We start from the raw sequence: 27,192 nt of genomic DNA, 5'->3' as shown, positions 1-27,192 counted from the left end.
AGAGCGAAGAGTCCTGACCACTTGCGTACCTGGATCTAGCTGTCCCAGAGGCTGGAATCACCACTCCTCACCCTCCCTTTTTCTTGCCCAAAGTAGTTTGAAGTGAGTTTCTACAACTTGCAACATAAAGAGTTCTGACCACAGGAGCCACAATCTGCCTGGAATTCTAGAAGTTGATCCTCTGGTCAGATACCAGCAAACAAAATAATTAAGAGAGACCACCTTAGAGATTGCTGGAGAAGTAAACCAGCCAAAAAGGAGTATCTGGTTATACCTTTTTACTTAAACTAGATTTCCTTTTTGTTGGCACAAGTTTGATGATATTTACTCCATAGTGCTGTCGTGAGCCTTAACCGAGGCAAAATGCACAAAAAAGGACATAATGAAAAATAATGTACAGTATAACTGTGAAGTATTATTTGATCTGGCAAATGAGTATTTTCTTTTGCCTTCTACAGACTTGCTGAGAATATGCTGTCCTTCAAATGTGAAGACAGTTACACAAGATAATGCCACTTGAAGAGATATATTTCCAGGAACAGTAGCTACCATCAACTGAATTCTAGCTATGTATCTGATAACAAGCCAAGTAATTTTACCTGCATTACTCTACGCAACCTTTACAGAAATTATATGCTGCCTTCACCATAAAGGAGGAAACTGAGGTTTAAAGCACTCATTCTCATTCTAGGAGATTTTTCCCCCAGGAGACATTTCCCACAACTTCAGGGAGGGTGCTATTGGCATTTGGTAGATAGGGGGTCAGGGATGATGCACAGGGCAGCCCCCACAACAAAGAATCGTCTGTTTCAAAATGTTAATACCGCTCAGGCTAAGAAAGCCCAGGCTTAGAACTCTAACAATCTGGTTAAGAGACTCACATCCTTACCCACTATGCTATACTGTCTCCGATGGGAACACACACACTCATGCTCACACTCACACATGCACACGCTCAGAGGGTGGGTTAGTGTGTTCAGCGTTATAGTTTTCTAGTTCCTAAGGCTCCCTTCTCAGGCACTGACAACAAAAGCAGAGATTATTTTTGAGGTCAGTAAAATTGTTCAACAGAGCCAGGCGAGGTGTCTGCAAGATGGCCACAAGGCTTCACCACATTTGAGAAGCTGCAGGGAATAGAAGAGGCCAAAGGTTTTAGATTACTGCCATCATTGCACAGTGAGAGGGGAGACTGTCAGTCGAGGACGTCTTCCTGAAATCTGTGTCACTGACCTTGTTCCAGATGAGGACAGGGGTTGGGATTCCGATGACCTCACAGCTCAAGTACACCTGGGCGCCAGTGATATTCCAGATGTCCTTGGGAGGTGTCACAATGGAAGGACCTACACGAGAGGACACAAAGCCAAACCCGTCTTTTTAAACAGTCTTTAACATCAGTCAGCATGCTAGCCAGTAAGTTCTTGATTATGTTTATGAGGCTGTCCCTTCTGTGCATTATCTAGACAAATTTCAAAGATCAGACTGGTTTCCCCCTGTGACCAGCATGATTTTAAGCTCTGCTCTGGAAATGTATACATCTAAATAACAAAAATCATTAGGATGAATGATTGTAAATTTATTATTTACAAAATTTTCTACTCCCTCAAATCATGTTTAATGGTTTAAATTTACCAGTTGTTGATGAATGGATAAAGAAATTGTGGTTTATATACACAATGGAGTACTACGTGGCAATGAGAAAGAATGAAATATGGCCCTTTGTAGCAACGTGGATGGAACTGGAGAGTGTGATGCTAAGTGAAATAAGCCATACAGAGAAAGACAGATACCATATGTTTTCACTCTTATGTGGATCCTGAGAAACTTAACAGAAACCCGTGGGGGAGGGGAAGGAAAAAAAAAAGAGGTTAGAGTGGGAGAGAGCCAAAGCATAAGAGACTCTTAAAAACTGAGAACTGAGGGTTGATGGGGGGTGGGAGGGTGGGGAGGGTAGGTGATGGGCATTGAAGAGGGCATCTTTTGGGATGAGCGCTGGGTGTTGTATGGAAACCAATTTGACAATAGATTTTGTATATTAAAGAAAAATAAACACTTTATACTAAAAGATAAAAAATAAATAAATTTACCAGTTGTTTTGCATTATCTAGGATATTCCAAAATAAGGAAGTTCAGTTCCAAAATGTTTAATGTTTTTCCTTTTTGTTTATCAGAATTTCTATATTTTTTTGGTGGAGAGGGCAATACCCAACCCAACCACTCCTTAGGTAATGAAAGAAAAAAATCTAAGAAGATATTTGAAAAGGTGCTGAGCACCCAGAAAAGATGGCAGTCCCTGTTTTAGGAAGCTTAGGGTCTAAGATTGACAAATCAAAGTGATCAGGCAGGAATGGATGACTTTCATCTAAGACAAAAATGTAGAGTGCTGTGTGCCCTGGAGACTGCAAAGGTACTTCTGAACAGAAGCGGCCTGGGTATCCAGGGAGAAGGTAGAAAGGTCTTTCTTCTCAGTTGGGGGATGCAGTGGATAAAACAGCAGCAGTGACAGGTCTCTTGTGTGTGACCAGGACACCCAAGGAGATAGCTCTTTCCCAGAGTTCTAAGTGTCTAGCTCCTGGGCAAGGGGGCGTTGGCAAGTGGGGGAACCTGTCAAGGCACTGCCTAAAAGCCTCAACAGGTATGAGACCGTCCACACAGGGAGAGCCTAAGTGATATCTCCCCTTCCCCACCTCCACCAATTCTGAAACACATCTCTAGGGCTTCTGTATCAGATCTATCCCCTCCTGTAATTACACAGGACCACCAACAATGGTATACATCCTTTTTGTTCCTAAAGACATCCTTGGGCCAGCAAAAACTATGGCCCATGGGCCAAGCCTGGCCTGCCACTTGATTTTGCACAGGTCCTAAGAGGTCTTTGTGTTTTTAAATGGTTGGTGGGGGGGAAAATTGTGAAAATTAAAAGAGCTTCACATGTCAGTGTCCATAAATTAAGATTTATTGGAACACAGTCATGCCTAGAGTCTGGCAATTGTGGCCAGGGTTGTATGGCCTAAACATTGACAATCTGGGCCTTTATGGAAGAAGTGCTGATACCTGCTCCAATCAGCCAAGCAATACCTAAGTAAGATGCCATAGGAAAGTCTCAGGACTCCAATCCTTTACACATCACCTGGACCTGATGCAAGTAACCCCACCTGCTGGTCCAGCTCTGAAATGCAACACTTTTGAAACCAACAGACAGAGCTGGGCTCGCTTACTGCTCCTTGGGGAGTGGGGGGCAGCTCCCCAGCATCCACTGTAGAAGAGGCTCGCACACCTGCTTCTTAGTGGGTTGTACTTAATATTTCACTTCTGCTAATTAAGAATGCCAGGCTGTGGGCACAGGGACCTTCAGAGAGATTAGGGTCAGTCCACAGAACAGGGAGGCAGAGCTGGGAGCCTGCCCTCCCTGCCACCTCGGCCCCCTCCCAGGTATGACAGCACACTTCTCAAGAACCAAAGCTGGCCTGTCCTCAATGCTCACTGCCGGTTCTTGAATGAATGAGTTAATCGTCCCCTCTGAATTTCAGCTCTCCACTTCCTTGGGTCCTCCAGCCAAATAAAATGTCTAACTATAGGGTCATCTTGCATCAGTGTCCTGGGAAAGGGACAACTTCCCCTCTAGGCCTGGAAAATTTTCTGGCATAATCAGCATTCAAAGGACACGAAGTCTCCCCTTTTGCAACAGGCTATTTCCAGCACGCTAATAATTTCTTGAAACAGAAAGGAAATGACTCCAGCACAGAAGATTTTTCCCACTCATCTCAAGTATTAGATGCTGATTTTTTTCTAATCCCTTGGGGTATTTTTATTTTTTCCCCCTTTGTAAGAATGTGCAAAACAATCAAAGTTTTGAAAGCTCTAAATATATTTTGTGCTTCCTCTCCTCTAAATCTTAGGTCTGAAGAGGAAGCATCTATCGTGGCCTTGGGTCTTGGCTTTTCTGTTTCAAATGTGGATGTGGGGAGCATGGCAGTGTGTGTTTATGTATGTTTCTGGCTCTGTCTCCAATGCTTCCTAGTCTGACTGAAACAACACGGGACCCCGCAAAGGGCTGGGCTGGGCCCGATCCCATCTCAGGCTTCCTCCAGGGGCTTGGAGACCAGAGAACCGGATCTGGCTGGAATGTGAACTACTTTCGCTCACCTCTCTGAGGACTTCCATGTGGCTCTGTCCTCCTTCCCACACACAGACTTGTCAGGATGACCTCAAAGCTCAGGGGATCCCAAGAGATTGTTCTGAAAAGAATACTCCAGTGTTCAGCATTGTGGAGGGGCTTGGGAACAAAGCTGCCTCTCATGTATTAAAACCACACAAGGAACAGAAGACATTTTTTATTGTGAGGTCTCAGAGCCTCAGCCTTGCAACAAACCACTTATCTTAACTTGCATCCATCTCCTTAGAGTCACAATGAGTAGCAGGGTCCTCCATCTTTGTCAGGGGGGCACATTCTGGAATGCCCGTGGAAGAATTCCAGCCTGATTTTCTGTCACAGACCTTGAAGACATGCTCTGAAGTCTTCCTATGGCATAATTTTAAAACTAAGATACTCTTAGTTTTCATATAGTCCAATTTATTACATTTTTCTTTTATGATTAGTACTTTATGTGCCATGTTAAAAAGAGATTTTTGCCCAGCCCAAAGTCACAAAGATCTCTCCTGTTGTCCCATTTTCTTCTACAAGCTTTATGGTTTTACCTTTCACATTTAGGTCTGTGGTCTATCCTGAATTAATTTTTGTGGATGTTATAACATAGAGGTCAAAGTTCACACCCCCTCACCCTGCAAGGACATCAACTGCTGTGGCATTATTTCTTGAAAAGGCCATCCTTTTCTTAGTGAATCGTAATGATAAATTCATTCATTGTATATGTGTGGACTACTTCTGGATTCCTTATTCTCTGTTCCTTTGGTCTATGTGTCTATCCGCGCACCAATGACTATGGTATAATTTAGAAAAGTGTTCAAACTATAATACTGAATAGAGGGCAGATCCATTATACCCATCCATCTCTAATCTTCTCCTTATTCCAAGAAGAATAAGGAATTCCATTTCAGGAAGAGCAAGAATTCTTTCCAAACATCTGAAGCCAGGAATACTTTGAATCAGAGCCATTGCTACACAGTTCAAGATTAGGACAAATCATGCTGTGGGTTCCTCTTTCTCTCTCCCAACCCTAAAATACATATTAGGAATGAGGTGAATGGGCTGAGTCAATATTCGGACGGTTCGAAGAACATAAATGATCTCATCAATTCTGCTACCAGGCTATCTCAAGAATCCTACATATCCTGTATGTATAGAATCCACAAATTCTGTATTACTCACTGAATCTGGCTGAGTTGATGGGGCAGAGGAGCAGAGGGGCCATTAGGACCAGTTTGCTGCACCACATTTACAAAAACCCTTGGCTATTTCATATGTCCTTGAACAAATGACAGATTCAATAACACAATGAAAACTTTAATAAACAATATTTAACCTGGAAAGTGCTGACCTATAGAATGGCCTTTAGAGTTTGATATGTAGTGTCTTGCAAAGCAAAGTCAGATCAATGAACAATTAGACTAACACTCAAGAGATCAACCAACCTCCTGGAGTAGGTGGAGGCAGGCTGGCTTCAATCTGACTTCCCGAGTTGGAAGAATCCATGGTTTCAGATTCTTCCTGTTTACTCTGTTCGGTGCTGATACCCACTGGGTCACCTACTTACTAAACTCCTGATTCTTTGCTACTCACTGGTCTGGAAATTCCCTCAGAGTATGAAGAGACAGTGGACAAACTCGTGATGAAGGCAGAATACAGCAGCATTATAGAAAAATGAGTGATGATGATACATTGTGAAAAACAGTAAGAAAGAGACTTAATGGTGACCCATAGGGACACCAAGTGGACAGGTTTTGTACAGAAGTGAAGGGATGGTGAAAACATTTTGGGCTAATACGATGGCAGATCCAACAACACTTTACTCCCCTCCTCCATCTAAAGAACCAGAACCATCGTTCCATATATTCTACCGATAAGCAATTTCACTGCCAACAATCCTCTTGAATTGCAGGTCTATCATGCAATTCAATTCCTGAAGGTTCTGTTCTACCTCAGGAGAAAGCTCAGTGAAATGACTCTACCAAATAGCTTCTCTTTCCACTCTGCCTTTTTTCCGAGAGTCCAAAGAATATCCAGAATTTATTTCTGTTTTTCAGAGTAAAGGAAGTTTTAGTTCACTCTGAGCTTGTTTTCAGGCTTTTGAGCTTTCTGCTCAAAATCAGTTCTCAAGGCTGGGCCAAGGGTAACAACGTTACTGTGTAAATCATGCTCAGTGTTTGGATTCCATTTAAAACAAGTTGCAGAATATTTAAATCTATAGGGACCAACACCAGGATAGGCTCAATTATTTATTTATCCTTGCCTTTGTTCCAGTAAGCACTTCAGGCTGCTCAAACATCTGTCTAGCAAACATCCTGTACCTAGAATTATTGAATGCCCCCACCTGTCTCCTCCCCTTCCCCGCCCTGGCCAACCCCAGGCGGCAGCCAAGCTGCCCAAAGGGCTGCCCAGTGGCTGGCATGAGGAGTCCACCCCAAGGCTTTCTCACCTCAGAGACACATATCTGTCTCAGATGACTGGGCCCAAACCAGGCTACTCCATTTTCCATTCTTACCTCTCCCATCTCAATTATCATCCAAGCTCTCTTTTTTTAAATGTTTATTTATTTTTGAGAGAGATGGAGATACAGCATTGAGTGGGAGAGGGGCAGAGAGAAAGGGAGACACAGAATCCAAAGCAGGCTCCAGGCTCTGAGCTGTGAGCACAGAGCCTGACTCTTGCCTAGTAACCTTATGTGGTCTCTTCTCTTTAATCACTCCTTGAAGGGAAAGAGGGAGGAAGTGAAGGAGGAGAAGAAGAGAGAGAAAATGAAGAAAGACAGATCCTAAATGAAATTATAACCAGGAAGAAGAAAGTACTGAGTTTGGAAAAGAACTAAAATTCAATTTAATGAATCAGTATCACCTTAAAAGTACCTAGAAGGAGTCAGAAGTCTCCCATACAATTTCCACCTAGATTTCCATCCTCCTCCTCAGCTTCTTTTAATTTCTAGACAAATTACCCACAAATTATCAGATTATTTTAGGAATACTCAATTATAACCTAGAAAGAGCTGAGTTCTAAGAAATCATGAAAAATACAAAAAAGGAAGAATGGTGGATGGATGGATTTAAATTTGGAATATTTCATTTGAGTCAGAAGAGGCTAAGAATGGCAGTTCTTACCAAACACACAAATGTCCTAAGGAGAAGATCCTGAAACAGAATTTTTAATTTGATCAACAACGCATTTGAGCTGATTTTACATGAAGATGCAGTAGAGAGAAGAGAGTTAAAATTTCCTATCCTATAAAAAGCATGAGGATAATGTAAAAGAAGTCTGTGAACAATTTTGTAGTCTCTTACAGAGCACAAAACACTCCTCCGACACAACCTGAGATGTCCTTACCATGTTCCTATTAAAAAGACACACACACACAAAACAAAGCAATCTTGGGGACAGAACACTTGGCTCTGGAGCTCTCATGCCCTGTGAACCAGTTCAGTGTTCTCCTCCCCTACCTTAATGCAATGTATGTGACTCATAACAAGGTTCATTCTCCCAGTGATGAATAAAATAGAGCTTATAAAGGTATCAGATATTACTTAGCCAATTTTCTAATCTGAAAGAGCTACATAGAAGATGTTAGGAGAAGTCATGTGTTGAAGCTGAATATATTCCACTGAGTCTGGAAAACAGTCAAAAGTTAAATTCTCCCCAAAGTCAGTTTCTGTCTTCTTTTATTGATATCACATTCAACCACACATTTTTTTTTTGTTTTTTGCTTCATTGCTTTCTCCATTTCTCTCATCTCTTTTGTTTTCACCCTACAAATATGTTCTTTCTTACTTCTACCCAAACTCAATCTCTGCTCTTAGCAATCATGTTCATCCACCATTACATGCTCATTACCACTTCCCGAAATTATACTTGTGATGATGTGCTAGCCTACTTGGGATGCCCTCCCTATCCTTTATTTGAAGCTCCAAGGCTAAAGTGTGACCCCCCCCCTTTGGCATTTTTGTATGGGTATAGTTCCCACTTATTTTTTCTCTGAAATCTTGTTGGGTTCACAGTGCCTCACAGCTTGGTGCATCATTGTTCTCTAATGCTTTCCCCAGCAGGGCTAATTGAAGATGCCAGTGCCCTGATGGAGTCAGAACTGAGCCAGAAACTCCAGAATCAGGTGTTCTTTGTGTTCACTGGAAGGAGGGACAGCTCGGATTATATGCAGTGGGTAAAGGGCAGCAGTAAATTCAGAACATAATGTTATCAGTCATATGGAATTGAGTAGATGGTCATGGTCTTGAAAACGTACCAGTGTACACACTGCCAACACAACCTAACCAAACTGATGCCAGAACCACCTATTATTTACCAGCTAGCAGATTATTTATCAAGATTTTCTTTAATCCTCTACTTGACTTTCTCTTGCCCTAAGCCATGTTTCTTGGCTACTGCCCACTCATTAACCTGTTTGTATATGATCAGGGGATGCAAATTAATTTGTGTATATTAGTCACGCAAATCCAAACAAGGAGAGTAGGTCTGCTGTGAGGGAAAGGATCTGCAATCATCCTCATATGAAAAATAGGGTCTCTGTATCATGTTGGGCTATATGATTAACATTATAGCTCTCACTGAGTACTTATCAACATGGCTAAGACAGCTGAGTATAAAGACTTCTCTAAGTTATGGTAGATTTGCAAACCACACTCATCTGGACTCTTAAGGATGCTGAGTCTTGGAATAGTTCATACACAGTATGTGCACTTATACCAAAAAAGGAGGGTTTAAGAAAGAACTGTGATACCACATATGGAGATAAAGAGTTCAGACATCTTGGCAAAATTCCCCAGATGGGATTATGATAACACTCAAAGGGAAAAGCACCAAACAAAAGTACAAACTGGGAAAAGAATAGTAGGAAGGCCCTATGGCCAAGAGGGGGAAGGGGATGAAACACGTGAAAACTTCCTGATATTAAATAAGGGGAAGCAGTAGCTTTATGGCTAATTAAAGAGCAGAGTCATCTGCCAAGGCAAGTCATTTTGGGAACTTCCAGAGGTGGCATGATGTAGCAGCTGAAGCTTGATACAGGAATCTAGCACACAATCTCAAAGGCATCAGAGGAGGACAGCAAGGGCAGGAGGAAAAAGGACTAAATTGCAAACAGCATGAAACAGGTTTAATTTCAGGGTTTTAGTTTAAGGCAAAGTCATCTGGTTATGGTAGCTACTGTTAGTCATTTACTCTTTAGTCTGAATGAAGACCCAATAGTTTATGCTGATGGGGCCCTGTCAAACACTGCCGGGGGCAAAAGTGTAGAAGAATTGCTTCCTTTCCTCCAAACATGATCTATTGGGATACAATGGGGGAAGGTTAACAGTTTAGACTAAGAACAAAATGCTGGAGAGGTAACAGACTATACAGTGAGTTTGGAGCACAGACCCTGGATGCACAATTCTACTACTTCTGAGTAATGTGACACTGCACAAGTTACTTAACTTCTCTCAGTTTGTTCATCTGTGAAATGGGGTAACAATATAGAAATCATGAGAGTATCAGAGAGAGCAATCAAGATACAGTAATTAGCACGGTAGCTGAGGCATGGGGTAAACAGTACTAACTCTTGCTTTTGTTTCAAAGTAAATTCCTTATGACTGGAGTTGATAAAAATTGTTTATTCAGAGAATGGAGACAACACACTACTTGGACTTGGGGTGGTTAAGGAAAGGAGATGGTGTCTGAGTAGGCCCTGAAGTTCAGAAATAGGCCTTCTGACAAGGAAGTGTTCACCTTTAGGGACTTGTCTGAGCAGAGGTGTGGAGGCAGGAAAACAGTTGCCTGTGGGCAGAACAGCGAGCACACCAGTCTGGCTCCCTGAGAGCGTTGCATAAAAGGAGAGGATGGGAGATCAGGGGTGGGGCACAGTGGAAGGTACAGGAGGTGGGGCTTTATGGCCGAATGTGTCTCCTGAATGCTGGGCAGCCATGATGCAGGTAGCATTTCAGGACATGATTCTGAAGGCCTTTGCAGCAGGAGTAGGGGGCTAAGTCAAGGCTGTAGCAATGAGAACAGATAGGACAGTGGCAGACTGGAGAGAGTATTCAGGAAAACAAATGCCATCCAGTAACCGCCTGGATGTGGGAAGTGGGCGCTGAGTCCAAAGTTGTGGGGCTGGGTAAGAGGAGGCTGCTACATCATGAGCAGGAGCAGGATGCCTGAGGAAGGCACTGAATTGGAGAAGGTGCAAAAAATGGATTTGGGTTTAAATTTGCTGAATGTGAGGTACCATCTGGGCACTGAGGTCTGAACCCTATGGAAAGAGAGGAACAGATACAGACTGCGGGGACCAGTGGTGCCAAGGCAAATATTGTCTAGCTTACGTTTTAGCCCTGGGAAGGTTAGCGGGGGGCCCCTCGTATAGAAGGAAGGCAGCTTTGGCTCTCCGGCCCAGGGGCAGCTTCTCTGAGGGATCTCAGCTCACTGACCACCTGACCATCCCCACCCTGCCCAAGGCAGAGCAGGAGACAGCTAAGGTGCTGCTTAGCCAGCCGTGAGCCATTCATTTGTAGGGGCAGTCGTCCGAAAGCAGACTGTCCAAAGACAGAACCCTGGTGATGGTGTGCTCCAGTCCTGTGAGTTACATTTCCTGACTCCTAGTTACCTCTGGGCTTTAATGAGACACCCCATTTTGACTCCAATATTTGACGCTGAGAATCTTCCTAGAGTGTATTAGTCTATTTTTTCTATTAAAAATAAGTTTTTTAAGTTTATTTATTTTGAGAGAGAGAGAGTATGGGCACAAGTGGGGGAGGGGCAGAGACAGAGAATCCGGAGCAGGCTCTGAGCTGTCAGCACAGAGCCCGACTCAGGGCTCGAACCCACAAACCATGAGATCATGACTTGAGCTGAAACCAAAAGTCAGACGCTTGACCAACTGACCCACCCAGATACCCCTTGTCTACTTTTTTTTTAAACTGTAGTAGATATCATAGTATTCACATCTCATCCTATGACTGTGAATCTTGCAGCATCTCAAAATTTTTACAGTAAGTCTGACCATGGAACATAAGCAGAAAGCCTCTTCTTACAATCTCTTGCTTACAAACAAATCTCTTATTTTGACAATATTTTCTTGTTCTTTTCCCCTAACTTGGGTCTAGCACGAGAAGTGGGGTACAGACCAAGAGTCTGACCCCAAGGAGTGACTGCCGCCCACAGGTGATTCTGGCACACGTGGTCTGGGGTCACCTTTGAGAGAACCCTGCGTTAGGCAAAGTAAATCCATGAAAGGTTCAGATGTGTAAGGTGGAGTGATCCCTTACAATGACTGATGTCCATACAAATTAAATTAGCAGGCTAGATCTTTATTTGGTTTGAGTATATGGAAGAACTGACTTTATATGGGATGCCGTTATGAAGGGAAACTCCCTAGTCATGTGGGTGTATCTTAACGTACCCTTGGAAATACTTTTTTTTTTTTTTTTCTACATTTCATGGGCCTGTCCTGTCTGGACTATGACTCATCTTAAATCCAACATAGAAAAATTTTGGTTACTTGTTCCTATTCCATAAGCACAGAATTGGGTGGGGAAGTTTCCACAGAAAGGCACTTCTTGCCACCTGATTCTGGGATTCCTAGAAACCTAGACAGTTCCCCCAAGATGTTTCATCTTTGAGTCCCTGCCCACTCCCCTTTCTCTTCATATGTACTCAGTGCCTGGCATGGTCAGGCATCAGGAAATGTTTCCTGAACCAAGTTGTAAGGGAAAATCTTTCAAAGCCTGGAGGTCGCTCACCCTCAAAGCTTCGTCTCTGTCAACAGACCCTGTTTGTTAACAAGGGCTACAGTCTGGTCTGTCCCAAAGACACAGATGCTCTTGAACCCAGGCATTAGAGAAGCCCTCAGAGGTTTACACTGTAGAAACCCCAGCAAATGCCTCAGGCCAGGCTGAAAACTCCAGAAGCAGCCTGTGGGAATGGTCAGGCCAGCACAGGGTCAGTCTTTCAGGCTAGGGGTTATCAAAAAGTGTAGACTTGGTCAGTCTCCAGAGGTGACACAGGTTGCAAAAGATCTCACAGAGGGGCGTCTACACAAATAAGCAGCAGCCAGACACACAGAGCCAATGGGGTGAGCTCCAGCTGCCGGGGAACCGGCTTCTAAGAAGGATTCCATCTTGCAGCATCTTACCCGGTGGTTGCCAACCCTGGCTGCACACTGCGCGCCCCTGGGAACAGTTCATGCCCACGCCTGGGCCTCACTCCCAGAGTTGCTCGTTGGTCTGGGCGTGGGGTCTGGCACTGGTATTTAAAAAAAGACTCTCGGCAGAACCACTCCATTACAACACAGCTTTAGAGCGTGAGACACTCAGATGATAAGGGAGACAGGAAGGCGGGAAGTAGGAGAGGAGGCGGGGAGGACAGATTTGAGGACGAAATGCTTCCAAGCCTCTTCAAGGAGAGGCCAAGGACCCCAGGGAGTTGCAAGTGTTCAAGGAGAAGAGGGAAATCTCTGGGGAGCCGGCTCTGGTGAAGGGCACAGAAACTGGATAGTAGTGACACTGTATTGTTGCTATTACTATTGCTCCAGCCATATGGGTGGGGGTGGGGTGATGCGCAGTGTCTGAAGCTTTAAGCTGTGAGTTGTCCTGAGTCTTAGCAGTTCTCTGTCATTTTCCTAAAATAAAGCAGTTGGTCCTCAGCCCTGCCCTGCACCTCTGCTGCCTCCTAATTCCTACCCTTCCCCGGCAATGCGCAGGCAGGGGGACTCTGTGCCCCAAGTCTGTGTGTCCTACTTAAAAAATCCCAGTAAATCAGGGCCTTTTCCCTTTGCTCATTTCGGGGCAGACTGCCTCTGTTAAGACACATTCACCTTGGTTTGCAGGGGCCAGGAGCAGGGTACAGGGACCTGTGAGAAAATGGCCCCTTCAGGCTGCCGAGGAACAGAGCACAGGGCGTGCTGGGCCTGCGTCTGGCATTTTTACTTGGTGAGGTTTTTGCCCTTCGGGCCCCAGCCTCCTTCTCACTTAGAACTCATGGTTACAGTTGCCTCCTTGGCCGACAACCCCAGACGTTAATCAGCCGCCCACGAAAAGAGCTCCCCCTGTTCTTTCTCAGTGTTATTCCCTTTCACTGTGCCCTCTGGTTATTTTCTGTACTCCTCTGTGACGTCCAGAGACTTGAAAGCTCTCAGCTATTTATCCCAAGCCTCAGCCTTTGTTTATATCTGCTTTGCTGAGTGTTCTCAGATTTCCTCCCAGCTTCCTCATAGGATTTAGCCTTTCTTCTCCCAAGTTCTACATTTTCTAGTGCTGTCCCTAAGGCTTAAACTAGAACAGAAACACCCCTCCTACCCTGTGCGCTAATTCTGATGTGTCCTGGGTACTTGTTAGGTGTGCCACTGTGTACTTGCTTTATAAATCACTGTGAACAGACTGGGTGTTCCAGCACAAGGACAAGACATTCTGAGTGTGGACAGGAAATTCACATCACAGAAGGTGCTAGATGTGGATTGCAGTGGACTATCTGGGTGAGCTAGATTGTTCAATGAGGCTCAGAAGTGCCAAACAACACTACTCTGAAAATCAGAGAAATGGGTGTATCTTGCTTATCTCGTGGTAGGAGGACCTATCTGGTAGGAGCTGGAGAACTTTGAATAAGGATATTGTATTTTTCATTAGTGAAGCAAATCATGCTTGCGCTTATTGGGTGGAGGACAATCTGGAGCCCATCTGGGTGGCTATGAGCTAAGACATACAAGAAGCAGGTAAAGCAAAGCTATGCCAGTGCACAGAGGAATAGTTGCTCCAGAAGAAGGGATTCACGGAACATGAGAATGCTCTTTGCTGCTCTTACCAGTTCTTATAGGATCAGACATCTTTACTTTAGCACTTTTAGGTAGGGATTATTTTTCTGTAATTAGTGGTGCCGTGTTTTGTTTTGTTTTTCATGTTTTATTTTCCCTAACTTCATTCTTTTTATGACGCAGGAAAAAACAAGGGGAGTTTTCATGGTTTCAATAGTAGGGTGAGTTTTAAAAGTGAGGAGACTGGGAACAACCACATGCAAAGTATCCTAAGGGGAGATGAGCACTGGGGGGAAAGCCTCACCCCCAGAACCATCCTTTTCCTCCCCAGGTGTTCCTTCTAGAGCCACCATCAGCTCCAGCCATGGAGATCTTACTCTTTTGTTTAAGTGAAGGAAAATAATTTCCTCACTGAGCAGCTGGGATCGCAGATCTGGCACCTCTTCAGAGCAACCATACATAAAAGTAGGAAAACTCATTCTTTATACACTTGGGGAAGAAAATGTCCTCGATCTTCCTGAAATTGACGTAAAAGCTGCAGTTTATGTCCCCTCAGTCCTTGCCTTTTGGATCCATTCTTGGGAAATGTCTCCAGCAAAATGTGTGACCTCTTCAGGAAGCTGGAGTCTTCAAAGATGATGCCTGTTCACAAGGGGGTTCATGCTTGTTCTGCTTGTGAACAACGGGGAAGGGACAGAAAAGTAATCCAGGCTCATCGAGTCCATGGGAAAAGATTATGGTTTTTGAGCCTGTCAGTCAGTGAAACCGATGCTTGAAGAGAAGAAAACTCAAAGTAGACTCAAATAAATAAGAACAAGACCCCTAGGACAAGTATGATGCTGGCTAAACATGCAACTTGTCTTGATATTTCCACCCACATATCCATCCATGTGAGCTTGGCCTGTGAAAACTGAGGGCCATGATCCCTGGATTGGAGAGAAATTAAATCCACTCCGTTCCAATTTTTTCTTTCTTTCTTTTTTTTTAAATTTAAAAATTTTTAAAAATTTTTTAAAAAATTTAAAAATTAAAAAAAATTTTTTTTTAATTTTTAAAATGCTGAGCAATCAGCATTTTAACCTACACACAAATAATAACAAGTCCACAAATATTCTGTAGTGTCAGCACTACATAGCTTTCCCAATGTCATCTAACACACTTGGAAGATGTTTAAAAGAACAGATCTTTCTGGAATACACTGATCATCAGACGTTAAGATTGGGCTGGCAAGAGGTTTAATTTCTAATAATTAGGTAATATCAAAAGAAAAATGTCATCTAGTCATCAACTTCAATATCCATCCCTGTAATTAGAACACTAACTTCTATTGCTTAGTTGAATTTATTCAATAAGGGAAAATCCCTATGGAAAATGGCATGAAAGGTGAGAACAATCCACAATGATATTAACTAAATCAAATTTCAGCACTGCATGGCACTAAGCAGGTAAAAACATGGAGTGGATTAATTAATTCAGGCCCTCCATGCACTAAATTTTGTGCTGGTGACGTGAGGGATAGAAAGACAGGTTGGGTTGAACTCCTGCCTAATAGGAGTTTACAATACAGAAAGTGTAGACAAGTAGGCAAGTAGATAAGCAATTACAATATGCTTATATTGTAATTTATAGCATAGGACTGGTGTAACTGGTCCTATGATCTAGATGCAAATATAAAAGGTATTGTAACTGAATAGGTCAGAACTGAATTCATGGAAGAGGCAAGGGGCTTTCAAAAGTTAAAGGTGGTGGGTGGGGTGGGTGAGGAGATGGCAGGCAAAGGGATTAGCATGCTCAAAGAAATGAAACGTCACTCGGAGGAAAAATAATAATTGATAATGGTATCGGGCTTTATACCACACAAAGTGCTTTTCTATCTATTAACTTCATTTTGACTTTCCCAACAATCTTGTGAGCTAAGTGAGTCATTTCACAGATACAAAAGTTGAGATTCAGTAAAGTTAAGTGGCTTGTGCAAAGTTGCCCAGATTGAGAGTAGTGTGGCCAGGATGTGAATCCAGTTTTTCTGAGTCCAAACCCAGTGGTTTCCCTAGGCTCTTTCCATAATCCACCATGACCGACATGTTCCATCTTGCTTTCTTTTGTTGTGTGTGCGTGGGGGGTGTCAAATGTTTGGAGAGAAGGAAAAGAAACCTTGAGAGGTAAAGGCCAGACTAGATTGCAGAGGTTTTCAATGTCAACCAAGGAGATTAGTTATGTCTACAAGTTATCATGACGAAAAGGCAAACAACAGAATACAAACATTAATATATTTTGGAGAAAAGGTCACACAATTGCTAGAATCCTAAAGAGAGGCAATGGCTCACCATTCACACTCTGGCCTGAAATGCTTCAGAGGTGTTCTCTGACTGGTTCTGGGTAGTGGACTTACAACTCCAGATAGGTGACAATTATCCTCCTTATGCTGAATGCTGGGCAGATATTAACCCTACTGTGACTATATGATTGGAGTCCTACCCATATCTTGGAGTAAGAGAGTCTGGAAACTCTAGCCATTTTGACTGTATTTTAATGGTTTCAATAAATGTTTAATGTGACAATCAGTATTAGAAAATATACTTCATGTTTTGTCTTACAAATCATTAAGAAGATACCATATTCTTAGAAAGTACCTTATATATGCAGAAATCCTATGACAACTTTAAAAGTCAATGTTAACACTTAGTAAACATTCCTGAGCAGAGATAAGCAATCCCTGTCTTAGTGAAAATGTTGTCTCTCTGGGATATGTTTTAGATTTACATCTTCATCTTGAGAAAAACTTTTTAACTACCAGAAGGGGGATAAGGGCCCTAAATGAATACATTTACTAAACTATAAAATCCAGAATAAATCAGATCTGGCCCTGAGTATATTCCCAGCCTCATTTCTTGCCATATCCCTCTGGAACTCTGAGCTCCAGCCATAAAGAACTTCTTGTGTTCCTCAAATGTCCTGCTCTCTGCTAATCTTTGCACGTCATTCCTTTTTCTGGAACACTCTTCCCTCCCCCAACCCCTCATTTCCCACTCCTCCCTACGTTTGCTTGGTTAACTCCTAGATATCCTTTGGGTCTCAGCATTTTAAAAAAAATTTTTTTTATGTTTAAGAAAGAGAAAGAGAGAGAGAGAGAGAGAGAGAGAGAGAGAGAGAGAGAGAGAGAGAATGAATATGAATCCCAAGCAGGCTCTGTGCTGACAGCACGGAGCTTGATCCCATGAACCATGAGATCATGGCCTGAGTCAAAAATCGAGAGTCAGATGCTTAACTGACTCCCTCCCAGGCACCACTCAGCTATCTTTCTATTTAACAAATTTTCCTTGACCCTTCCTTTCTCATCTCCCTCAACTCCTCTTCACCCCTCACCCCCGATTTAGAATGAGGCCTCCTTTCTGGTTCTTACATGGCTCTCTATATTTACCCTTATCCTATCATTTTCATAAGGCATTTTAATTATGTCTGCCTAGCCCATCAGATTGTGGGCTCAGTGCTGGTAAGGACCTGCCAATTTACTCTATTTCTTTTCTGTGTCTCACTGTCTAGCACTGAGTAGATGATCAATACACTGCTGAGTAGTTGAGTGAAACAATGCCTCTGCCAAATTACACACCAGGTGTAGTATTTTCATGTGAAGGTTTAAATAGCATGAGTTTAGGGAAAATGGCTTTCTTTGTGCTATTGAATATTAAAAATATTTGGGGGGGGGGGCTAGTCAGGTATAACTACTCCTATTCCAGAGTTTGTACAGGGCATGCTTTAGCATTTGAGAAAGGTTAAAATGCAGAGATTTTGTTAAGCGTGGACTACTTAAAAGTTGGTCCTTAACCGTTCATAGGTACAAACAGGTCAATGTTTAGGTATGCCTTTCTTTTGTTCCTGACTGAGCTACCTAACAGAGCAATCAAATGGCCTAAATTGCTGATTCTGTATTTTTACCCTTACACTAACATAGATCATATGTTAAAAATCTATAAAAAAGTAGCAACCTCATTTAAAAGCTTAGATAAAACCCAGAAGTCAGAAGATAAAGGCTGACTCCATAGCAAAATGCTGCCTTATTAGTCAATTAACAAGATTTAAAAATCAGGGGTCATTGGTTAGACTTTTGATGAGAAACTAGAGTGGAAATGGGATAAATACTTCAAAGTGCAAAAGTGCAATTCCAGGTTGACCAATATTTTTCCATTGGAAAAGACGTATTTAAAAAAAAAAAAAAAACAGCAAAGCATAAGCCCCAGTTATCCAAGGATGTTTAAGATGTTTATATCAGGTTTGAAGTGAAAAGGTCAACTTAAAAATCTGTTTCCAAACATGGAAGAATTGGTGATTCCACACGAAGAGGAAAAATTCCAGTTGAGAGACACGCCCTTCCCTTTCTAGTGGGATAGGAGTACTAACATTCATCTCTTATAATAAATAAATCCTTTTCTATTAATACTTTCATCCTCTTAAATTATCATATAGGCAGTGGACTGTAGACTTATAAGAACCCAGATCCATCTTGTCCAGATCCTTATTTATTTATTTAAACATTTATTTTTGAGAGACAGAGCAAGAGCAGAGGAGGGGCACAGAGAGAGAGAGAGAGAGAGGGAGGGAGGGAGACACAGAATCCGAAGCTGGCTCCAGGCTCTGAGCTGTCAGCACAGAGCTCGACACAGGGCTCGAACCCACGAACTGCGAGATCATGACCTGAACCAAAGTCGTACACCTAAGAGACTGAGCCACCCAGACGCCCCTGTCCAGATCCTCATTTTACAGGTAAGGTTGGGGGTGGTGGTGTTAGACATTTGCCTAAACTCATTACTGGAAGCTGGCAGCAACAAAACTAGAACTATAGCTTCTTGCACTTTATTATTCACTGAGAAAAACCAGGATCTGTTCTCCATCAGCTGGCCACCATTAAACAGTGTGAAGCTGAGAGATCAGAAAGGTGGTGAGCAAAGCCATTAAGCATCCACAGCTACATTTCTTAGGCAGATGGGCAGCACAGTTTGGTTGTGGGAATACTTCTAATTTGCATGAGTAGAACATGGACAAATAAGATAAGCTGGCTTCAGGAAAGTAACCCCCCCAATTCCCCTGAGCCGTGAGTTTGGAAAACCGCAGGCTGCTCTGGAATTTGGGAACATCACAAATGGTACTACTGGGTAGAACTCCCCATGTGGCCGCAGCTCACGCATGGAGGATCGTCAAGGTCCCAGGTGCTGGCTCACCCCCGAGCTATGACTGAGACAGAAAAACAAAGAAAAAAAATCCTCCCCGAGTGCACACATAAACAAAAGCTTTCTTCCTGTGTCCTCTGCCAAGAGAGCTGGAGCCAAAGACAGGAGTTTGAAACTCTGATTCATCCCTCAAGACAAATAAACTCGGTCAATGGAGGTTAGGAAGGCAATTTAGGCAACTTTTATTTTAAGTAAACAAAAGTTAAGTTTTGGAAAGGGGCTTTGGAAAAAACACAGAGACCACCCCAGAATCTAACTCCCAGTGAAAACAGAAAAGAGCTCACTCTTAAGCACTGATAATGCCAACAGACGGACATGTACAAAGGGGCAAGTCCAGAGGCAAAGCCCTTGTCTTAGTTCACAGAACTGTGGAGTCTGGGTTCTGAGCCAGCTCCTTGCCGAGCTGAAGAAACATCTTTAGAGCAGCAGAGGGCCTGAAGGCACTGCACTGTTCAGTTTCAGCAACAGCAAACAAAAGCCTGATTGGAATTAAGTACTTCATCCTTCCAGGAGTGCCGAGCTCCTGGGCTGGCCCAGAGCATCCACCTTTGTTCCCTGGTCAAAGCCACTGCCCTTACCTGTATCACTTCTCTAGTCTGGCTAGTCGGTTGTTCCCCTGGTTCTTTCCGCCCCACACCCACCCCATGTCAACCACAGATGTGAGTTTGTGTCCAATTCTGTCTCTCTGTCTTACAGCATCACTAGAGTATCCAGTCCAGGCCCTATTTATCCTTCCTACTGCATGGGTCTTCCCATCTCCGTATCAAATCCTCCCTCCCTTTCTAGGCAGAGCCTAATTCTGCTCCCCTTGACTATGGGCTGGACTTGTAGCAAATACAATGCAGTAGAAGGGACAAAGTGTGACTCCTAAGACTAGGTCATTAAAGGCATAGCAGCTTCCATCATGCTTTTTCTTGGGAGAAGCCAGCTGACATGTTGTTAAGATGCTCAAGTGGTGCAGTGGAGAGGTCCATGTGATAAGGAACCAAGTCCTCGTAACTACAGTCATGAGAATGAGCCAATGTGGAAACACATCCTACCAACCCTAATCTTCAGATGACTGCAGTGCCCACCTGACCTCTTGACTACAACCTCAGGAGAGATCCCAAGCCAGAACTACCTGGATAAAGCCAGTCCCAAATCTGTGACCCACAGAAAATGTGTGAGATAATAAATATTCATTGTTGTTTTAGGCTGGTAGGTTTTGCACCGATTTATTATGTAGCAATTAGAAACTAATACAATATCTTTGAACTTTATCATCAACTAGAGTTGTTCCTTAATTAATCATAATCCTTTTTGGAGAATGTGTTTGTTTTGTTTTTGTCATAAAGTCCTCTCACCATGGGCTAGGGGAAAAAAATCCCACCTACAGAGTCCTCATGGATGGACATTTATTGATTTGGGGCCACTACTGCTCAATCCCAAAGATATGACCACAGTGATTATGATATCTATTTCCAAGGACTATTCTTTTTTTTTTTTTTTTTTTTTTTTTGAGAGAGAGGGAGGGAGGGTGGAAGGGAGAGGGTGCACAAGTGGGGAAGGGGAAGAGAGAAGGAGAGACAGAATCCCAAATAGACTCCATACCATTAGCACAAAGCCTGATGTGGGTGGGGCTTGAGGTAGATAAATTTATCTATCTATCTATCTATCTATCTATCTATCTATCTATCTATCTATAGCGAGCAGGAGGGGCAGAGGGAGAAAGGGAGAATCCCAAGCAGCCTATGCATGGTCAATGCAGAGCCTGATGTGGGGCTCAAACTCATGAACTGTGAGATCATGACCTGTGTCAAAACCAAGAGTTGGACACTTAACCGACTGAGCCACCCAAGTGCCCCTCCAAGGACTATTTTTTTTTTTCAATATACGAAGTTTATTGTCAAATTGGTTTCCATACAACACCCAGTGCTCATCCCAAAAGGAGCCCTCCTCAATACCCATCACCCACCCTCCCCTCCCTCCCACTCCCCATCAACCCTCAGTTTGTTCTCAGTTTTTAAGGTCTCTTATGCTTTGGCTCCCTTCCACTCTAACCTCTTTTTTTTTTTTTTCCTTCCCCTCCCCCATGGGTTTCTGTTAAGTTTCTCAGGATCCACATAAGAGTGAAACCATATGGTATCTGTCTTTCTCTGTATGGCTTATTTCACTTAGCATCACACTCTCCAGTTCCATCCATGTTGCTACAAAGGGCCATGTTTCATTCTTTCTCATTGCCATGTAGTACTCCATTGTGTATATAAACCACAATTTCTTTTCCATTCATCAGTTGATGGACATTTAGGCTCTTTCCATAATTTGGCTATTGTTGAGAGTCCTGCTATAAACATTGGGGTACAAGTGCCCCTATGCATCAGTACTCCTGTATCCCCAAGGACTATTTTTAACATGTTATTTGTGCCTGCTATCTTAGAATCTTTTATCTTACTTCATCACTACATAATAAAGAATCAGAACTTCTATCACCCCAGGATCTCTAAAACATAAGCCTTAACTGTGAGCATTTGTAACCTTAAACAGCCCATAGAAGATACAAGGGACTTCCCCCCCCCCCCCTTAAGAGTCTTGTATTTACACTTTAATAGTGAGTGAAATTAACCTGCTACATACTACAACATGGATGAACCTTGAGGACATTATACTAAGTGAAATCAGCCAGTCACAGTACAAATACTGTATGATTTTGCATACATGAGGAGTCATACTCACAGAAGCAGAAAGAATGGCAGTTGCCAGGGGTGAGAGGGAAAGGAAAATGCAGGGTATAGAGTTTCAGTCATGCAACACGGAAGTTCTAAAGATTCGCCGTGAAACAATGTGCTTAGAGTTAATAATATTGTACTATACGCTTAAAATACATTTAAAAATTTGTTAACAGGGTAGATTTCATGTTTTCTACCAAAATAAAAATTTTAAAAAAGGGATCATGAGATTAAAATGACCTTATTCCAAGGTTCATGGCAGTGCTTCCTTTTCTGCAATGTTCCAGAACTTCTCTAGTGTATGTCATTCTGTCTTAAAACCTCAAAATTTAAAAAAAGTTTTGCTTGGGGCACCTGGGTGGCTCAGTCAGTTAAGCATACGACTCTTGATTTTGGCTCAGGTCTTGATCTCCTGGTCATGAGATCAAACCCACATCAGGCTTGGTGCAGAGCATGGAGTCTGCTTGGGATTCTTTCTCTCCCTCTCTCTCTGACACTCGCCTGCCCTGGCTCTCTCTTTCTCAAAATAAATAAATAAAACTTTAAAATATTTTTGCTTGTTTTTACATTAAAAGACACACATGTTGCTCTCTTCTTCTTGGAGGACTGGCAGGGTAGAGAAGGAGGTAGGAGGTCATACAAACCAAAAGGGAAAGAACATTACAATTCCAACAGGTTTGGGAATTACTGATCTGGAGATGTGTTGTGGTTTCAAAATAAGTGGGCTTAAAAAAATATCTGAGCATTTGAAAAGCTCAAGTCCAGTCAAAGGACTGATGTCACCAGTTCACTATCTCATTCTCTCTATGCCAAAGAGCTGTAGACATAATATACCCAAGAGGACAGGGAAAACCAGAAGCCAGATAACAAGAAGTTAATACACAGATAAGAAGAACCAGCTTGGTAATACATCAGTAATGGCAGAGAAGAATAAAGACTGAAATACTTCCTATTCATTAATACATGATTGGGGTACAACATGAAGAACAGATAATAGGTTCTTTCACATCATTTTCCATAGGAAGAAGAAAATATCAAAAGAGAGGAAATGGCACAAGAAGGGTTGAATTTTCAGAGCAAATACAAAATCATCATCGCCATGCAGTAAACTGGGAATGGGATTAGTGGAAGGCGTGAAGGGAAGTGAAAGGAAACTTCACGTCCTTCAAGGACAAGGAGAAAGGGACAAATCTGATAATCTCTTAGATATCTGATAATGCTCTAAGAGTTGACTGACAGCCAGGGTGTACTTTCTCTTTAGTCACTCCTCAACTTGCTACTTCTTTTTACATTAAAAACTAATTCTGTGAAGCTTTTCAAGTGCCACTCTTGAGTGCAGAACCCTTCTGAAGGGCACAAGAAAAAAGCCATGGAAGGAAGCCTCTTGGGCCGAGACTAGAAAAACGTTCTGAGCCCCTTGCCCAGACACTGGGGAGGGTCAAGGGTGGGTGACTGAATGATGGGCTGGATCCCCCACGGGGCCCACCTCTAGGTGTGCTCCCAGGAGTTGGGAGGAAGGAGACCGTTACACCCTCCCGTTGTACTGTTTCAAGACAGAACATTACCATCAAGACACACTGACTTGCCAGGAAAGAAACTCAAATTGGTGTGGAAACCCAAATACCCATTTGCATCTCTTGGGCCATTTCAGGCTGGAGGGAGCAGAAGAGAAGAATAAATATAGGAAACAAAGAGAGAGAAGCTGGGCTGGAACCACAGGTCAGGGTGGCGGGAACTTTGAACTGCTGAGACTTCTCTCTCTCTACTTGTGCATGGCTCCTCCAATAAAAGACAAATGGAAGTGTTAAGCAGTTAGGCCTGAGCGATGAAGTTAAAGCAGGCGCTGGCCACACCCTCGGTGCCACCCCTAAGGGTTAACAGCTACACCTCAGAGCCACCTCTACAGGCTAACAGAATAGCAAAGGCCTCGCCATAGAGCTGCCTCAGAAGACACAAGGGGACTGCCAAGTGCATGTGTTGCATGCACACAAAGGGTGCAACTTGCCATTAAGTACCTTTAAGGTCACAACAAAAGTTCATTAGAGGGGTGCCTGGGGGGCTCAGTCGATTGAGCACGCTTGACTTCAGCTCAGGTCATGATTCCAGGGTTGTGGAATTGAACCCCACATTGGGCTCCTGTGTTGAGTGTAGAGCCTGCTTGAGAGTCTCAGTACCTCTTTCTCTCTCTCCCTTCCCCGCCCCTCATTCATGCTCTCTCTCTTAAAAAAAAAAAAAAAAAAAAAAAAAGGGCGTTTGCCCCTCACTACCACTTTGCTCTGGCAGTGGCCTGCTTTCATTCTAGAAAATATAGTATACTTATCTACTCGATAAACTCTATCTCCCCATTCTGGTCTCGGGTCTCCAATTCTTTGGTGTATCCGGGACAAGAACCAAGTGACCCCATAAGAGAAGTTTCTCCATCAGGAGACCTTCAGCACCAGAGCTCTCTTTACATTTCCTACAGGAATCTTAGGTGAGTCTCTCTTTCTTTCAGAAGTCCTCCCAGAGCGAGACATTTTTCCCCTGAAAATGTTGATTAGACTCACTGTTATAACATCTTAACAAGAAATTAAGTTTATAAAGAGCCTAGTTTAAATGAAAATGAAAACCAAAGAAATACTCCTTTCACATTTGACAGAGGCTTTATCTTTGTTTCCTCTATCCTGCCCTCCTCCCCATTCCCCCACCCCAAAATGTCTGATTGTCTTACTATATTAACCCAGATTCTGTTTATCTATGCATTTCCATTATGGCTAACATCAAAAAAGCACATTTCCTGCTGAAAAATCACATTTAACAAATCCCTTTGGGGACAGAAAAAAGTGCAAACCATTTAAAAAGATTAGTTTGTGGGAAGATGAAGTCAGTCCCAAATCACTCCTCTGCATTATGCTCTAGTTAAATGAGGTGGGTGCCCCAGGACACATTTATAATGATGGAAAGTTCTCAATCTCTTACTGCAGGCCTAAACCTCTCTGAGACCATAACTGTTCTCAAATCAAAACATGCAAACGTTAAAACCAAAAGCTTAAATAAGAACACCTTTGTTTTCTCTTATGGATGCCTGAGACAACTCAGCCCAGCTGATGATTTGGGGGGAGGGTTGAGAAGCAATGAACACTGGTGGGGAGCCTCAGTGCATTTTTCTATTTGATTAAGATTGGTTAATCCTGAAAAACAAATGTGATCAATCTTGTGGACCAAGAACGAATGGTAGAACACACACATTTCAATGTATTAAATAATTGACTGAAATACAACTGCTAATCAAAGAGGCCAATTTATCTGCAGATGGGCTCTCCCGGCATGTGTTCACCTTATAGGACATCCTATTTCTTCTGCTCTAAACACACCTGGATCACCAGGTTAGCAAAGTCCCTCAGGCTCAGGTGCATATGGTGGTGGCAAAGTCAGGTGGAAGGAAGTTTGTGAATCAGTTCAGACTGCAGCACGAGGATCTTATAGCCAAGAGTGATGCTCATCAATGCACGACTCTAGGTCCTACGAAAGACAAGTATTCAGGGCTGTGGAACACCACTGGAATTTACAAAGAACGCTCCTCCCTCTGCTGCGGCCTTTGGAAAGCCTCTTTTAGTCAAACACTACATTCCATGCTGTCACTGAGCGCACACACACGTCTCATCACATCAGGAGAGTTCTGTGTGTGCAGGGAGAAGAGGGTCAGGTGGTAGGAGGCCCATTTGGGACTCTTACATCTAGCATCTCCTTCCTCTGTCTGTGCTAATGTTTGTTTCTGGACACTGTAAATGTCTGGCACTGACCACTCAGGCTTAGACTAAGCAACCTCAGATTGCTAACACCGGGGAGAGTTCCAGCATACAGGGTAAGACAGCCTCACTTTGTTTTCCCTGGCTGGTCACTGGGTGGGGGGCCCTTAGGCCCCCAGCCCACAGACCCACTGCTCAACACAGCAGAGGGGATTGGTCTTGGTTAGTATCCTAAGAGGTTGGATACTGGCTCAAGGGAACCAGACTGGCATTGCAGCATACTTAGCATGACAGATATCAGGGTAATCAGGAAGGCTGATCCACAAGGGCTTTCAAAACTTAGGGTCTGTTTATTAGGAGGGCTTGTCTTGAATAGCTGTTCTTGGTAGACTAGGAACGCTGGCTGGGGGAAGGGAGGTGGTAGTAAGAATGTTCCAGAAGTGCCCAAGATTACCAGGGTCTCCGGGTCATGAGGATCAGACTAGGACGGGCCTTTATGGGTAGCCCTGTAAATTTCCATGACTATGCAGTAACTGGCCAGGCTCTAAGCCCAGATAGAACACCACAGTCATCACCACTACCTCCAACTTGTCCCACCATCTGTGGAGAACTTTCTAAAGTGTGTTATCGTAGTTGGCCCTCGGTACAGTCCTGTGGAATGGACTGGGAAACACGGTGACCGCTGTTGCACAGAGGGGAGTAAGTTGCCTGAGGCCAGAGCTCACACAGCCACTATTCTGGTTTGAGTACACAGGTCTCTAAATTGCCTCACCTGCTCTCCTCTTTGCAAATTTCATCTCTAACCCAGAACAAAACCATTTTATTGTTTGACTCTCCCTTTTGTCCTCCTGCCTGCCTCCGAAGGTGTTACAAGGCAAAAGGGAGTTGTAACTGGCACCTGGGTTCTGCTTCTCATTCAGGCAGGTATGAAAGTACCTCAGGCTTCACTCACTTATCTCTCACTATGTGGAATGCTCTCCAGACTTATCTCAGGGGCTTATGTCACTCTTGCCACAACTCTTCATTCTTTCTCTTTTATCTCTTGAAGTTCTGTCATAATACCCCTTTGCTTTCTGGCCTATTCATAATATTCTAATAACTGAGGCCTCTTTTTATTTTTTATTTATTAAAAAAAAATTTAATGTTTACTTCTTTTTGAGAGAGAGTAAGAGCAGAGGAGGGACAGAGAGAGAGGGAGACACAGAATCTGAAGCAGGCTGAGCCTTCTTTTTAAAAAACACCTTTCCAGACAGCTTCCTTCTCTCAAGCCTTTCAATTAAAAGAAAAAAGATACAGTCCCCCCCCCAAAAAAAAAAAATTGCCAGCACCCAAGTACTGTCATGCTTCAGGAACTTAAATTGTTTACTTCATTTGCTATAATCTGTGTTAAAACAATATAGCATTATCTACTTTGAATGTACTAGAAGCCCTCAGGGTAGAGTTGTGTTTTGTGAGAGATATTAAATCTAGTTGGAACTCAACAAGAAGCAGCGTCATGTGGGGCAATCCGTGCCTACTGGACCCCTGACTGATCACATTTCAAAGCCTAGTGCTTTGCTAAAGGGCATCTGACTTTAAGAATAAGCAATCCTATTACTCAGAGCCTTCTCTGCACACCATAGCTTTGAAGGAATTTGAGAGT

At 43.1% G+C, this 27,192-nt stretch overlaps 1 protein-coding gene across 1 annotated transcript in view; it reads right to left on the bottom strand.

Moving 5' to 3' along the window:
• Nucleotides 1-27,192, bottom strand: part of IGFBP7 (insulin like growth factor binding protein 7) — a 72,535-nt gene that overhangs the window by 9,340 nt on the left and 36,003 nt on the right. Inside the window, exon 2 of the mRNA XM_007075885.2 lies at nucleotides 1,231-1,340. Within this exon, the coding sequence (XP_007075947.2) occupies nucleotides 1,231-1,340 (110 nt within the window). The remainder of the gene's footprint in view (nucleotides 1-1,230; nucleotides 1,341-27,192) is intronic.

This window comes from Panthera tigris, chromosome B1, assembly GCF_018350195.1.
Source record: "Panthera tigris isolate Pti1 chromosome B1, P.tigris_Pti1_mat1.1, whole genome shotgun sequence".
Lineage (NCBI taxonomy): Eukaryota > Metazoa > Chordata > Mammalia > Carnivora > Felidae > Panthera > Panthera tigris.
Note: the sequence above shows the minus strand (reverse complement) of the source record. Positions and strands in the feature narration are given on the sequence as shown.